The sequence below is a fragment of the Odocoileus virginianus genome, chromosome 5 (assembly GCF_023699985.2).
Source record: "Odocoileus virginianus isolate 20LAN1187 ecotype Illinois chromosome 5, Ovbor_1.2, whole genome shotgun sequence".
NCBI classification, from domain to species: Eukaryota; Metazoa; Chordata; class Mammalia; order Artiodactyla; family Cervidae; genus Odocoileus; species Odocoileus virginianus.
In genome coordinates, this window is record NC_069678.1 from 73,162,170 (window position 1) to 73,176,316 (window position 14,147).

The following is a 14,147-nucleotide window of genomic DNA, read 5'->3' on the forward strand; positions in this document are numbered from 1 at the left end:
CCTGCTAGACAGGGTATGACCAACCTCCACTGGAAACCTTGGGCATTGATCTCTGATAGATGATATTTCGCATGTGCTATTACAACTTGTTGCTGGAAGAGTTAAGTGTGTCCTCTGTGACTCCACTGGGAGAGGACCCTGGGGAGTTTTTCCTGTTTTTCTCTGGAATTTGACCTCATGTCCCTTTTCCCTTTACTGATTTTGTCTTGTATCCTTTCACTGTTAAAGCACAGCTATATGAGTATGGCTATATGATAAGTTCTCTGAGACTTCCTGCAAATCGCTGAACCTTGGGGTGGATCGCCAATACACCATGTTACACAAGCAGCCTCTAAGAGTTTCAAACCTTCAGTAATTCTGTTATTTTCAGTGGTATATCAACCAGCACTTTGGAAGCTGACAATTGTTTATACCTACAAAGTAGGTATGTGCTTAGTCACTCAGTCATGTCCAACTCTTCGCGACCCCATGGTGTGTAGCCTGTCAGGCTCCTCTGTCCGTGGGGTTCTCCAGGCAAGAATACTGGAGTGGATTGCCATGCCCTCCTCCAGGGGATCTTCCCAACTCAAGGATCAAACCCAGGTCTCCCGCATTGCAGGTGGATTCTTTACCAGCTGAGCTACCAGGGAAGCCTAGAGGGGAGCATAGTATGCAGGATTTCCCAAATTATTTTGACCAGGGAACACTATCTAGTAAAGCATGTCTATGGGATTTGGTTTCCAAAGAACACACTTTGAACAACACTAGATTAGTCAATAACCTCAGGGCCTCTCCTCTGTTTGCTGTGTTCATGCCTTGGGATTTCCACAGCCGTGTCCCAAGGTGCCCCCGCCTGGGCAGGAGGGTAACACTTGTGCTTGGGCAGCCAAGTGCTGGGTAGGAAGGATCAGTGCCCAGGAGAGGTAGAGGCAGAGATCCAGGAGTTGAGAAGGGAGGGAGAGCGGGAGAGCTGTAGGGGTCTGAGCTGGTGTCACAGGGGAGACCCGAGAGCAGGACCCTGCTGATGAGGAACGGTGGCGATGGAGGGGGAGGGCATCAGCAGAGAGAGAGAAGGGAAAGCACAAGGGATGTACAAGAGCCAGCAGTTCACCTGGAGGCAGATTATACTATACTAAAGGTATAAATTTATTCTAAAGGTATAAATAGGTATAATTGAAATCTAGAAAGTGGTTAAGTATGTTTTGCCCTTCCTTTCCAATTGCAGATATGTGTTAGGAATTGGGATTCTTGGTGCTATAACATCAACACCAAAAGACAGAATCATTTTATTATTCTACAAACTAATCCTCATTTTTTTTTTTTTTTTTTTTAGTAATCCTCATTTTAAATGAAGAGCAATGAGTCTGATATATCTTCATTACTGGACTGATCACAAGTTGTTTCTTTACCCTTGGTGGAAAACTTCCAGGTATGTATTTGTATAAATCAATTCATTATTAATTTTATAGCTTATTGTTTATTTCTGAATTTTTAATAACTTTGATTTTAATTTTATTATCATAGTTACATTCTATTACTGGCAAGAGATCATGGTTTTCCATTCCATGGAGTCAATGCAAGTTTCTCTTCAAAACAAATGTGTTTAAGTTTTAAAAGTGACCTCACAAAATCATAAAAAGAGAGAAGAAAAGGGGGGATTGATGGAAAAATTGCAGTAAGTAAACATGGGTGATGGTATGTAGGATTTCATCATATTGTTCTTATTTTGTGTAGGCATACTTGGAATTTTGAATAATAGAAAAGTTAGTTGAGAGTCTCATTTCGGGCAGCATGTCAGACTTTTGCTCACTAAACAATTAACTATTCCATGAAATAACTATATTGATGTACTACTTTCATAAGAGCTAAAGGAAAATCCCCAAGCACTTACACATATGTATATACATGCACATAAATAATATCATTGGGTAAAACCAAAACAGGGAACTGGGTAAAACAGTCCTGGGCAAATAGTTTAATAAAACTTAGAGAAGCTCTGAGGGGAAGCGCCACTGTAAGCTCTGTGTTGGTGAATCTATGCTCTGAACCAGCTGTAGAATAGGGCAGCTGATTCTGAGATTCCTGTATTAAGATGGAGACTCTTAAAAGGATATCAAAGTGATCCCTTATCAGCAGTGACTCTAGAAGATTCTCTTGCTTCTGGAAGATGCAAAAGCAATGCATCTCTGAAGTATCCTCTGTATCTTGGTGTCAAAAATGGCCATGTACTTTTGATAAAAGAGCCAGAACTCCAGAGGCAGTCCTGTGGTTAAGACTCCATGCTTCCAATGCAGGGGGCATAGTTGCATTCCTGGTTTGGGGAATTAAATCCCACATGCCCTGCAGCACAGCCAAAAAAGTATTTTAAAAGAGAGTCAAGTAGAATATTTTAGAAAAGACAACATATTTAGATGCTGAGAATTTACACAGATGAGGATGAAACTAATATGAGCTCACAAAAATTATCAACACACAAACAAACCACCATGAGTGAGAATCAACAGAAACAGCAATATTTAGATCCTGAGGAATTTCAGACATTAGAATTATCAATAAAAACTATTTGAATAACTACAACTATGTACTAAAGGTTTAAAGCATTCATGGGCTTCCCTGCTGGCTCAGACGATAAAGAATCCACCTACAATGCGGGAGACCTGGGTTCGATCCCTGGGTTGGGAAGATCCCCTGGAGAAGGAAATGGCAACCCACTCCAGTAATTTTGCCTGGAGAATCCCCATGGACGGAGGAGCCTGTTGGGCTACAGTCCACTGGGTCTCAAAGAGTCAGACATGACTGAACGGCTAAGCACAGCCACCCCGGTGTACCCTGACAGCAAAGATCAGCTTCCACTAGCAAGTTATTAAATCATTTGCCTTCCTGGATTAAAAAAAAAAGCATTAATAGGCTATCCAGAATGATTTTTTAAAGAGTCAAATGGAAGTTTTAGGAAATAAATATGCAATTGTTGAATTAAAGACTGGGGGAATATGTTAAACAGCAGACTAGGAGCTACTTGTTCAATAGGGTGGTGTATATATATACATATACATATATTTATATATATATAAAATAAGCTTTAAAAGCTGATAAGAAAAAATAAAATGAGTTAAAAGCAGCAACCAAAATAAAATTAAATGAATGTATAACTTTGAACTAGCAAGAAAAACTAGCTAGTGAAAGAACAGAAAGAAGATATAAGAGTCATGGAGGTAATTAAAATGAAAAAAGATGACTGAAGTGCCTACATATAAAAAAAAATGCATTTAATATAAATGAGTTAGAAGCCCTTCTGAAATGGAAGAGTAAGAATCTCTGAAAATCCACTTCATAAAAGCATGAGAACACTGGCAGAAATTGTCAAAATCAACTTCTTTCAGTGTTCTGTAAATTAACCAAAGAAAGGTTTTTTGATAACCAGAGAAGTGTCTATTTAATAAGAACTGCTGAATCTTGGTAAGAAGAGTGAGCTTTGTGGTGTTTTAATTTGCTCTAGTCCTATTCCCCTCTCCCAGCTCCAAGGCAGCCTTGAAAAATTTAGCTTTGCAACCATGGTTGTTGTGAAAACTAAGAATTTAGTAACCACTGGAAGGGGAAGAATAGGTCTGGAGCCCTTCAGAAAGTCCCAGTTCCAGAGAACTGTCATTATGGGACTAGTCTGACAGCTCCTTTGGAAAGCTCCATTTTCAGGTCTGGGTTTTATTTGACCTGATTCAGAGCTCACTATATAAAAACAGTGCATTTGCCAAAATAACGAGTGGCCATTCTGTAACATTACATCATCCTGAGATAATAATGCAAGGGCCAGCAGCTTTCTCCCTGGGATGGGTGTCACGCAGGGCTGTTGGAGACACTTTCAGAGCATGGCTTAGCTGTGTGGTTGCCAGCTTTCCTCTTTGTGGAAAATCAGCGGACGCTGTCAGGAGAAGAAGGGGTCGATTGAGGATGAGATGGTTGGATGGATCACCAACTCTATGGACATGAATTTGATCAAGTTTCCGGAGTTGGCGATGGTCAGGGAAGCCTGGAGTGCTGCAGTCCATGGGGTCACAAAGAGTCGGACATGACTGAGTGACTGAACTGAACGGACTCTGTTGGGATCATGTGCAGCATCTAACAAGGCTCATACTTTTCAGACTGTCCCTCCACCCCAAATCCTGTCCATCAAAGCAAGCCTTTCTCCTCAGTTTCCCTTCTTCCCTCATTCTTCCTCCATTCTATCTAGGTGAAGGTGGGGTGGGTTCTGTCTCTCACTGGTTCACTCCCCTCTCAGAGCAGTGTGTACGTCCATTGCTCAGTTGTGTTTGACTCTTTGCAACCCCATGGACTGTAGCCCACCAGTCTCCTCTCTCCGTGGGATTTCCCAGGCAAGAATACTGGAGTGGGTTGCCATTTCCTTCTCAGGGGATCTTCTCAACCCAGGGATGAAACCCTAGGCTCTTGAGTCTCCTGCATTGGCAGGCAGGTCCTTTACCACTAGCGCCACATAGGGAGGGGTAGAGGTCTAAATAGTTTCAGCTGGGCTCACCTTCCTTACCATATGTATTTGGACCAATGAGCTAAGGAAATATGAACATTTTGAGCTCAGATTTTTTCAACCTTGACACCACTGACATTTTGATAATCCTTTGCTTTTAGGGGCTATCCTGTGCACTGTAGGATGTTTAGAAGCACACTGGCCAGTGACACCCCACAAGTGGGGACAATCAAAAATGTCTTCATGGGACCTCCCTGGTAGTCCAGCGGCTAAGACTCTGCACTGCCACTGCAGGGGGCACGGGCTCCATCCCTGCTCAGGGAATTAAGATCTCACACGTTGTGAGGTGTGGCCAAAAAATAAAAATAAATAAAGTAACAATAAAAATAATAAAAATAATAAATAACTTTAAAAAAAAAGGAAAAAAATCTTCGTAAGTCAGGCAGAGAAAGACAAATATCACAGGACATCACTCACACAGAATCTTTAAAAAAATGATATAAATGAAGTTATTCACAAAACAGAAGCAGACTCACAGATTTTGAAAACAAATTTGTGATCACCAAAGGGGAGTGTGGTGAGGGGGGTAAATTAGGAGCTCGGGATTAACATACACACACTGCTATATGTAAAATAGGTAACCAACAAGGGCCTCCTGTACAGCACAGGGAACTCTACTCAGTATTCTGTAATAACCTATATGGGAGAAGAATCTGAAAAAGAATGAGTATATGTACACGTATAACTGAATAACTTTGCTGTATCTCTGAGACAAACACAACATTGTAAATCAACCATACCACATAAAATTATTTTTTAAATGTCTTCAGACGTAGTCAAATATCCCCTAGGAGCAAAATAGTCCCCCAGTTGAGAATTACTGTTTTAGTTAAACCAGTACAGTTACATTTGATGCTTGTTTCATTTTTAGCCAAACTTACATATCATTATGATTAATATATCACTGCAACTTTTATCTCTATTTCCAAGAGAAGAAATATATAGTCTACGTATTATCACCTCTTTCCAACATAGCTGTGGGGTTGTTTTTGCCATCTGACTGGTGAGCGGTCTGGTTCCAAAACTTCATCCTGAGGGCTGCATTCTGGGACCACTCTTGGTCCGACAGGGCTCAGTGTGGGTTCCTTATCTCATGGGAGTACTTTGTTGGCAAGTGTGAGTCCAAGGACCAGGAATGAAGGACGAGAGTTGTAGAACAGGGAGGGAAGGAGAGCTATTGCATTATCAAACTGGCCACTGCCAAAGGCATTTGGTTGTTTGATTCTGCAAGCTAGTTTGAAAGCTGTATGAAATATCTGAGGAGAGTCCATCTGAGAGGAAAAAGAGAAACATGTACTCAGTTACTGACTCAATTGATCTAAGATTTGTCCTATGAGGCATAGATTGCTCCCCACTTATGCATTTCTGGGCTGCACTTTCCCAGTGCTGAACCATTCCCGCAGTCCCATGACCCCATGACACAAGCCTTGATGCTGGAAGTGAGAAGCCTGTGATATGGACTTGAGGTGATGCCCACTTAGGTTATACCTGCTGAAGCTGGAATAAGGTCTGTGGTGGTGAAATTAGCAGCAGGTGCAGCCAAGAGGGTCGGACATGGGGCATAAGAGGTGTTTGAAACACTTGTACATATGAATTTGTGTGCTGTAATGCATTCCTGGTATCTATTCAACCTATTTAAAGTAACCTACACGTACATACATAACCTCAGTCTTCTCTTTAGAAAATGAGGATAGTCTCCTTGAGCTTGCTGGATTGTTCAGAGAATTAAAGAGCTGCATGTATAAAGCCTGATCACAAGGTTAGTCCAGTAAATACAGTGTGTATGTGTGTGTGTGTGTGTATAATTATTTCATTAGTCAGGATCTTCCTGACCCAGGGATCAAATCTGTGTCTTTTATGTCTCCTGCATTGGCAGGCCGGTTCTTTACCACGAGTGACACCTGAGAAGCCCATCAGTCAGATGTAAGTCATTCTAATGGATTGTGAAGGCCCAGTGTAGTGAGGCCAGAGTCACAGCTTCCACCTTGTGTGGGCAGTGATGTTGGCTTATGCCGCTAAGATAGTCAAAACGCGATCACTCTACAATTAACCTTTGGTGAGCAGATATCGTGTCCCTGGTTTTGGGCTGCCCCGAGGACCCAGAGACCAGAATCATTCCTGATCCTTCCCTGCAAATCACTCACAGGCCAGCAAAGATGGGCAAATAATTGCAACAGCTGAGGTTTAGGTAAATACAGGGCACTATGAGAGCAAAAGAAATCCTGGGAGGCGAAGAACGTCTTTCCCTGGGAGAAACAAACTGTACCCACATTTGAGGGACGTGTAGGTGTTAACCAGGCAAACACTGGCAGCAGGGGCAAAATGTTTCTCATCAGATCGCTCAGCGCAACTTCATCGCTTCCTGGGCTCCTGTGGTAGTCAAGGCATTGATCAGATGCTGTGCGGGGGACACAGCGGTAACAGAGGCCAATCCCTACCCACCTCTCACTGCCCAGAGACCGTAAGGAAGACCGCTGCAGGAGTGAAGAAACAAATTACACACATGCGGAGGTGTCTCTATGAACAGACATCCTTCTGACCCAGATCATGGGCATTCCATCCCTCAAAAAGTAATTGATTTGCATCTCCCTCCCTGGTTAATTACACTTTTTAAAATAAGTAAATAAATAGTTTTTTTAAAGAACAGCCAAGAATGGGAGGATTGATGGTATTTTTTCCTTTTTACAATCGTCTTTCCTTAAGCTGTTCTATATTTCAATAAGAAAAGAGATAATAACCAAATATAAAGTAAACCCCACTCTAGAGAATTCTCTGCTCCCCCTACCCCTGACCCTGGGAGCGAGGTGAGCCAAAGCAGACCCTCTCAGCATCCCCATCGCTCCGCCCCGTTCCACCTGCCTCTTTAAGAACCCGATCTTCGCCCTTAGGTGGGTGGCGGAGGGAGCGAGCTGAGGATGGTGCTGCTTGTTGAGGTCTCGGGAAGTGATGCTCCGGGAGCTGCTGTCTCTTTAAGGGGGCGGAGCTCTGCCCGGAGGAGGTGGAGAAGTTTTGCCCCCCGGATCTCCGGTTTCCGGCAACTCGGTGGGACCAGAACTTGCGCCTAGAATCTGAGGCCCCAGGCTTACCCAGACAGGTTGGACTCCGAGCGCCCCAGAGGTGAGGCAGCGGGGTCTGCGGGGCCTGCCCGGGACTGAAAAGCCCTGGGATCTATCCACCTGGGTCGCTCTGGCCCAGCTCCTCCTCCTAAAACACTGCCCGTGCGTCTTGGGCAGCTCTTTCCCAGACCATCCTGGGTTCAGGGGGCCCCAGGCTGCAGGGTTCCCATCACTCCAATGCCTACTAATTGCTTCGCCGTGCACTAAGCGCCTCACGCTCTCTTGTCTCAGTTAATGGCATCCAACATGGTGTGAGGAGGTACAATTCTAAACCCATTTTACCGATGAGGAAACTGAGATCCTGAGGAGCCCATAGTCAAAATAGCCAGTAGCAGCAGAATCAGGACTCAAATCCAAGTCTGTCCAACCCCAGAACCTGTGCCCTAACCACTGGCTAGGCTGACGGCCTTTGCTGTTCACTGCCCTCATAGCCATCTCTGTCAAATCCCTGCCTCCCCTTTCTCATCCTTCCATCTCCAGGCTGCACTCGGCCCTTAAACACCCACTTTGTAAGTGAGATTGGATGGAATCAATGGACCCCTGTTCGTCACCACCCTGGGCCCCCCCACCGTAGTTTCTTTATAACATTTTTGATAGTATCTGATGCTAAATGGTTATCTTTTTATAAACCTATCAAATTCCACTAAGAAAGGACACAAGGGAAAGCAACACCATTTCTAACCCTAAAATAAGATTTGTTTGCAGATATTTTATTATGGTATCCTATGAAGTGTATTTATTTTTTCCTTTTAGACCTCTGCAAATTATCTTCCTAATAATTGGGAGACGACCCACTGACTGAATGGCAACGGTAGATGACTTGCAGTTTGAAGGTACATCATTTGAGTGTCCACCTTTTATGATTAGCCTTTCTGTAGTAAAAGCAATGGATTTTGGTTGGTATACTGGCACATATATTAAAGAAGATTATTTCAGACATCTTCATAAAAGAATGTTTGCCACAACAGGTTATTCCATTTGTCTGTGTTAGTGGTTCTTTTTTGCCAAATAGCCCTTTAGATTGGGAATATAATAAATTTAGTGCAGATTACAGAAATTGTTTATAGAGTTCCTGCCTTAGTTAAACAGGCATTTATTGAGCACCTATTTGTGCTTAGAACTCTACTAGATACAGAAGATCAAAAGATAAAGGGGATTTTTTTTTTTTTACACTGCTGAGTAGATGAAAGTATAAAAGGATTATTATGATGAAACATAATCAGGTCATTCCTTCATTAAATCAATAAGTCTTTCATGAGTGTGACCATTGTTCTCATTATCAGGGTGGAAGAGTGAATAGTCAGTGTCTTCCTTTATGAAGTCCTCAGTCTAGTGAGGGAGACATTCTTTTGTTAAATGATCTTTTAAATACATATCTACAAACTATTAAAGTACTGAAAAAAAAGGTCATAACTCAGCCCAGAGCCTGACATGAGCTAGGGATTGATGAATGCTCATTTTGCCTTGTAATCACTTGTGTGCACGCGTTTGTGTGTGCACTCAGTTGAGTCCGACACTGTGTCTCCATGGACTACAGCCCTCCAGGCTCCTCTGTCCATGGAATTCTCCAGGCAAGAATACTGGTGTGGTTTGCTATTCCCTTCTGCAGGGGATCTTCCTGACACAGGGATCGAACTTGAATCTACCACATTGCAGGTAGATTCTTTACCGTCTGAGCCTCTGGGGAAGCCCATAGTATTTCCTAAATAGCAGATACTGTTCTAAGTGCTTTACAAATAAATCCTTTCATCCTTATGTCAGCTTTATGAAGTAGTTATTTTACTCTCCCTATTTTACCAATGGGGAAATTAAGGTACAGAAAAATTAGGTCATTTGCCTAAAGGTTATAGTAAGTGGTAAAGAAGAGTTTGAACCCAGGCATCACAACCTATGCTATCTTAATCCTACCTAAGGAAAAGAAAAGATGTTTGAAGCAAAATCTACGTTATCAGCCAATACTGTCAACACTGTCTTCAAAATACATCCAGCACCTGACCAGTGCTTACCACCTCTGCCATTCTCCTACCATGCTCAAGGTCATCATCACCTCATGTCTGGATTATAGCCCTTTGCTTCCTTCAGATCTTCCCGCATCTTCCCTTACCTTTCTGCAGTCTTTGTTTTGCATCCAGAGTAGTCCTTTAAAACCAAGTCAGATCATGCCATTCCCCCAAAACCTTTCAGTGGCTCCATCTCACTGGGAGTGGAAGGCAGAGCCCTTTCTGAGCTTAGGAGGCCTCGTGATCCAGGCCTTCTCTGCCTCTGATTTCATTTTGCAGTACTCTAGCCCTTTCTTTCTGCCTTCCCACATGGGCCTCATCACTGTCCCTCCTAGACACCAGGTACCCTTAGGGCTTTTGTGCCATCTTCCTGCTTAGGACATTCTTACCGCAGATAGCCATATGACTCGTTCCTTTGCTCTGCTCAAATCTCACATCATTCCAGAGGCCTTCCTTGGTCATCCTATCTGGGAGTACAGGGCATGAAAGTTCCAGTGTAAAGAACAGCATGTGCATAGTACTTGAGAAGAGTGGGAGTTTGTTTCATTTTTTTCCCCAAGGAATTAACACAAGGCCAATGTACCAGAGCCCAGATGGTGGGGGAGGCTGTCATAAGGTCAGATTTGAGGGGAGGCAGAAGCTGAGTCACACAGTACTTAATAAACCATGTTAGACTTTGCTGTTTAGAGAACACAGGATGCTGTGGGGGTCATGGAAAGCTTCTCCGAGGAAGAATGGTGTTAAATGAAAAAGTGGAGGTCAGGGTCCTGCAGATGGGAGACATTGTGTCAGGAAAGGAGCAGAGGCAAAACATAGCAAAAAATGTAGAAGTTGGTAATGTTGGAGGCGGAAATAAGAAACACACCCATCTTGCCCTCAAGGAGCTGAAATGGACAAGAATAAGTACTACAGAGCAGAATGTGTGAACAGTCATCATGGGCGAGGTACACATATCCTACATTCAAATCAAGCTAGGCCATCTGCTGTTCTTCACACACGGGGACACATTTTTCATCTCTGGGTCTTGCTGATCCTATACCCTTTGGTATCAGATGCTGTCCCCACCGCTTCTGGCCATCTTTCTCATAGGGCAGCTAGATGAGTTATCTCTCTCTCTTGAACTTCTTTGGACTTGGTACTCTAAAGTGACAGTTTTCGTTCCTCCTTCTGGCGTGTTCTTCCCCTGGTAAACTACTGCTTTTTAAATATGAGACTTAAATATATCTTCCTTGGTCTGATTCTCTCAGGCAAAGCTATAACCATTTTTTAAAATGTCAGTGCCCTGCCCAGTCAATAAATGATGGCTGTGAAAATATTTATTATTATCTCATATGATCCTCAAAATCTCTGTGAGATAAGTATTATCTACATTTTATAGTTGAAGAAACCCAGACTCAGAGATATGGAGTAATTTGCCCAAGGTCATGGAGTGCTAGTTTATCTTAAACAAAGGACTGTCTCACTCCAGAGCCTCATGCTGCCAAAACACTGGAGACCAAAACTCAAGTAATTGTTATATATCAGCCACCTCATTCATTTCAGTCACTGTATTTCTCTCCACAAAACTATTTGCATAGCTGAAAGGCAATAAGATTGGGCTCAGTTATACAAGAGCCCCATCCTACTGCCCTGCTTGTAGTGTTAGAGTGGTGCCCTGTCGATACCCTTCCTTTGGTTGTTGTTGCTCTTTAGTTGCTAAGGTTTGTCTGACTCTTTTGCAACCCCATGGACTGTAGCCTGCCAGTCTCCTCTGTCCAAGGGGTTTCTCAGGCAAGAATACTGGGGTGGGTTGTCATTTCCTTCTCCAGGGGGTCTTCCTAACTTTTCCTCAGTCCTGTCAAATTGCACAGCTACCCTGAATTTTATCTGAGTGGCTAGATAAAGTTTGTTAGGATGCCCAGAGATAGGAAGTCTTGGCCATTGCTGGTGGACATGAATGGGCAAGGTTCTTTTGGAGAGCAGTTTAGCAATAGGGCTCAAGAGCCTTAAAAATGATTTGTACCCGTTGACCTAGTGATCCCGCTGATAATGTTCATTGTTGTTCAGTCACTCAGTCATGTCTGACTCTTTGCGACCCCATGGACTACAGCACGCCAGGCTTTCCTGTCCTTCATCATCTCCCAGAGCTTGCTCAAACTCCTGTCCATTGAGTCGGTGATGCCATCCAACCATCTGATCCTCTGTTGTCCTCTTCTCCTCATGCCTTCAGTCTTTCCCAGCATCAGGGTCTTTTCTAATGAATCAACCCTTCACATCAGGTGGCCAAAGTATTGGAGCTTCAGGTTTAGCCTTCCAATGAATACACAGGATTGATTTCCTTTAGGATTGACTGGTTGGATCTCCTTGCAGTCCAAGGGACTCTCAAGAGTCTTCTCCAACACCATAGTTCATAAGCATCAAATCTGCGACTTTCAACCTTCTTTATGGTCCAACTCTCACATCTATACATGACTACTGGAAAAACCATAGCTTTGATTATAAGGATCTTTGTTGCAAAGTAATGTCCCTGCATTTTAATATGCTGTCTAGGTTTGTCATAGCTTTTCTTCCAAGGAGCAAGTGTCTTTTAATTTCGTGGCTGCAGTCACCATCTGTAGTGATTTTTGAGCCCAAGAAAATAAAGTCTGTCACTGTTTCTGTTGTTTTCCCATCTATTTGCCATATGATGGGACCAGATGCCATGATCTTAGTTTTTTGAATGTTGAGTTTTAAGACAGCTTTTTTCATTCTCCTCTTTCACCTTCATCAAGTGGCTCTTTAATTCCTCTTCGCTTTCTGCCATAAGGGTGGTGTCATCAGCATATCTGAGATTATTGATATTTCTCCCAGCAATCTTGATTCCAGCTTGTGCTTCATCCAGCCCAGCATTTCTTGTGATGTACTCTGCATGTAAGTTAAATAAGCAGGGTGACAATATACAGCCTTGGCGTACTCCTTTCCCAATTTGGAACCAGTCTGTTGTTCCGTGTCTGATTCTAACTGTTGCTTCTTGACCTGCATACAGGTTGCACAGGAGGCAGGTAAGGTGGTCTGGTGTTCCCATCTTTTTAAGATAGTGTTCATACTAAGGCAATAAGCCCCAAAACTTTCTTTGCACAGATACTCTTAACAGTGTTACTTGTTCTAATAAAAGTGGGAAGCAACCTAAACATCCAATAGCAGTGGAATAGTTGTATTAACTTGTGGTGTCTCTCTCCTAATCTTCCACCTCCAGCTCAGTGACTACTATGTAGACACATAAACGTTCATTGTAAAGACTGATATAACATGAAAAAGGCATTTTTGTATAATCCCCAGTAGACAGAGCAGCAGCCAAAATTGTTTACATAGTATGCCATCACATCCTAAGTCAATACTTGGCAATTGTATGCTTATAGTAAATATTTGTTGAATGAATGATCACCACTGGTATGAATCTACTGTAGAGAGAAAAGAAAATATACCAAAAGTTAATAGTGTTAGTTTTATATGGGTGGGACTGAGAGTGATTTTGGGGGGATTCCTGGGTGGCTCAGTGGTAAAAAAAAAACCTGGCTGCAATGCAGAAGACACAGGAGTCGCCATGAGTTTGATCCCTGGGTCAGGAAGATCCCCTGGAGGAAGTCATGGCAACCCACTCCAGTATTCTTGCCTTGGAGAACCCCGTGGACAGAGGAGCCTGGCAGGCTACAGTCTATAGCATCGCACAGAGGCAGGCACAGCTGAAGTGACTAAGCACGCTCGCACCAAGAGTGATTTTTATTCTGTCGTTTCTACTTTCATTTTTGTCTCCATGTTTCCTGTAGTGATCACATAGGACTTACTGGAAAAAAATAACTTCCATTAAATTTTTTTTTGAACTTGAATCAAAGAAGAGAGAGTTAGGTTGGTTACTTGCTATGGGCTAGGCACTCTGCTGAGGACTTACTTATGGTAATACTCCTAATTTTTCCCCAATTCTGTAAATATTATTCTCCCTATGGAAGAGAGGTGGGCACTGAAGCTTATCAAGGTTAAGTTACTTACTCAGGCTTGAATACTTAGTAATTTAACCAGGACTACAATTCAGGTCTGACTTCAAATTCTGTTGTCTTTATAATCATTTTTCTGTGTCAGTTTGTTTTCTATGAGATTTTTTTCAGAGTCTTTTGCCATTTCTCTCAAATAGGGTCTATAGCAAAGCTAAGGTTGTAACAGCTCGACTTGAAATTAATAGTAAGGTCTCTGATACCCTTGTGCTCTAATTGATTTCAGAATTTGGTGATACAACCACTTCTCTAGCAGCAAACCCAGATGCCACCACAATCAGCATTGAGGATCCTGGTGAAACCCCGAAGCATAGGGCAGGACCCCCAAGAGGCTTGGGGAGAGAAGAAGATGATGAGCTACTAGGAAACGATGACTCTGACAAAACTGAGGTTTGGACTTGTGTTTGAATTTTTTTTTTCTTTTAACTTTTAAAAACCTTGTCCATGCATTTATTGCAGTTTCCTGTGTGCCAGGAACTTTTTGGCCACCCAGTAGTATTTCTAGTAA

General features: G+C 42.7%; 1 protein-coding gene and 1 long non-coding RNA gene across 4 annotated transcripts in view; one reads left to right on the forward strand and one right to left on the reverse strand.

The window, feature by feature from the left end:
* Positions 1–1,938: 1,938 nt before the first annotated feature.
* Positions 1,939–7,482, reverse strand: LOC139035231 (uncharacterized). 2 transcript variants are annotated; one of them, XR_011487863.1, is made up of 3 exons: positions 7,376–7,482; positions 5,477–5,787; positions 1,939–2,319 (listed from the first exon to the last, which is right to left on the reverse strand). It is a non-coding gene; the product is annotated as an uncharacterized lncRNA (long non-coding RNA). The 2 variants fall into 2 exon arrangements; XR_011487862.1 differs by lacking the exon at positions 1,939–2,319 and having other exon boundaries at positions 5,327–5,787.
* Positions 7,471–14,147, forward strand: part of YIPF1 (Yip1 domain family member 1) — a 37,607-nt gene continuing 30,930 nt past the window's right edge. For both annotated transcript variants that reach the window (XM_020871344.2, XM_020871343.2), the window contains exons 1-3: positions 7,471–7,633; positions 8,386–8,465; positions 13,866–14,029. In XM_020871344.2, coding sequence (XP_020727003.1) covers positions 8,435–8,465; positions 13,866–14,029 — 195 coding nt within the window. In that variant the 5' untranslated portion in view covers positions 7,471–7,633; positions 8,386–8,434. The remainder of the gene's footprint in view (positions 7,634–8,385; positions 8,466–13,865; positions 14,030–14,147) is intronic.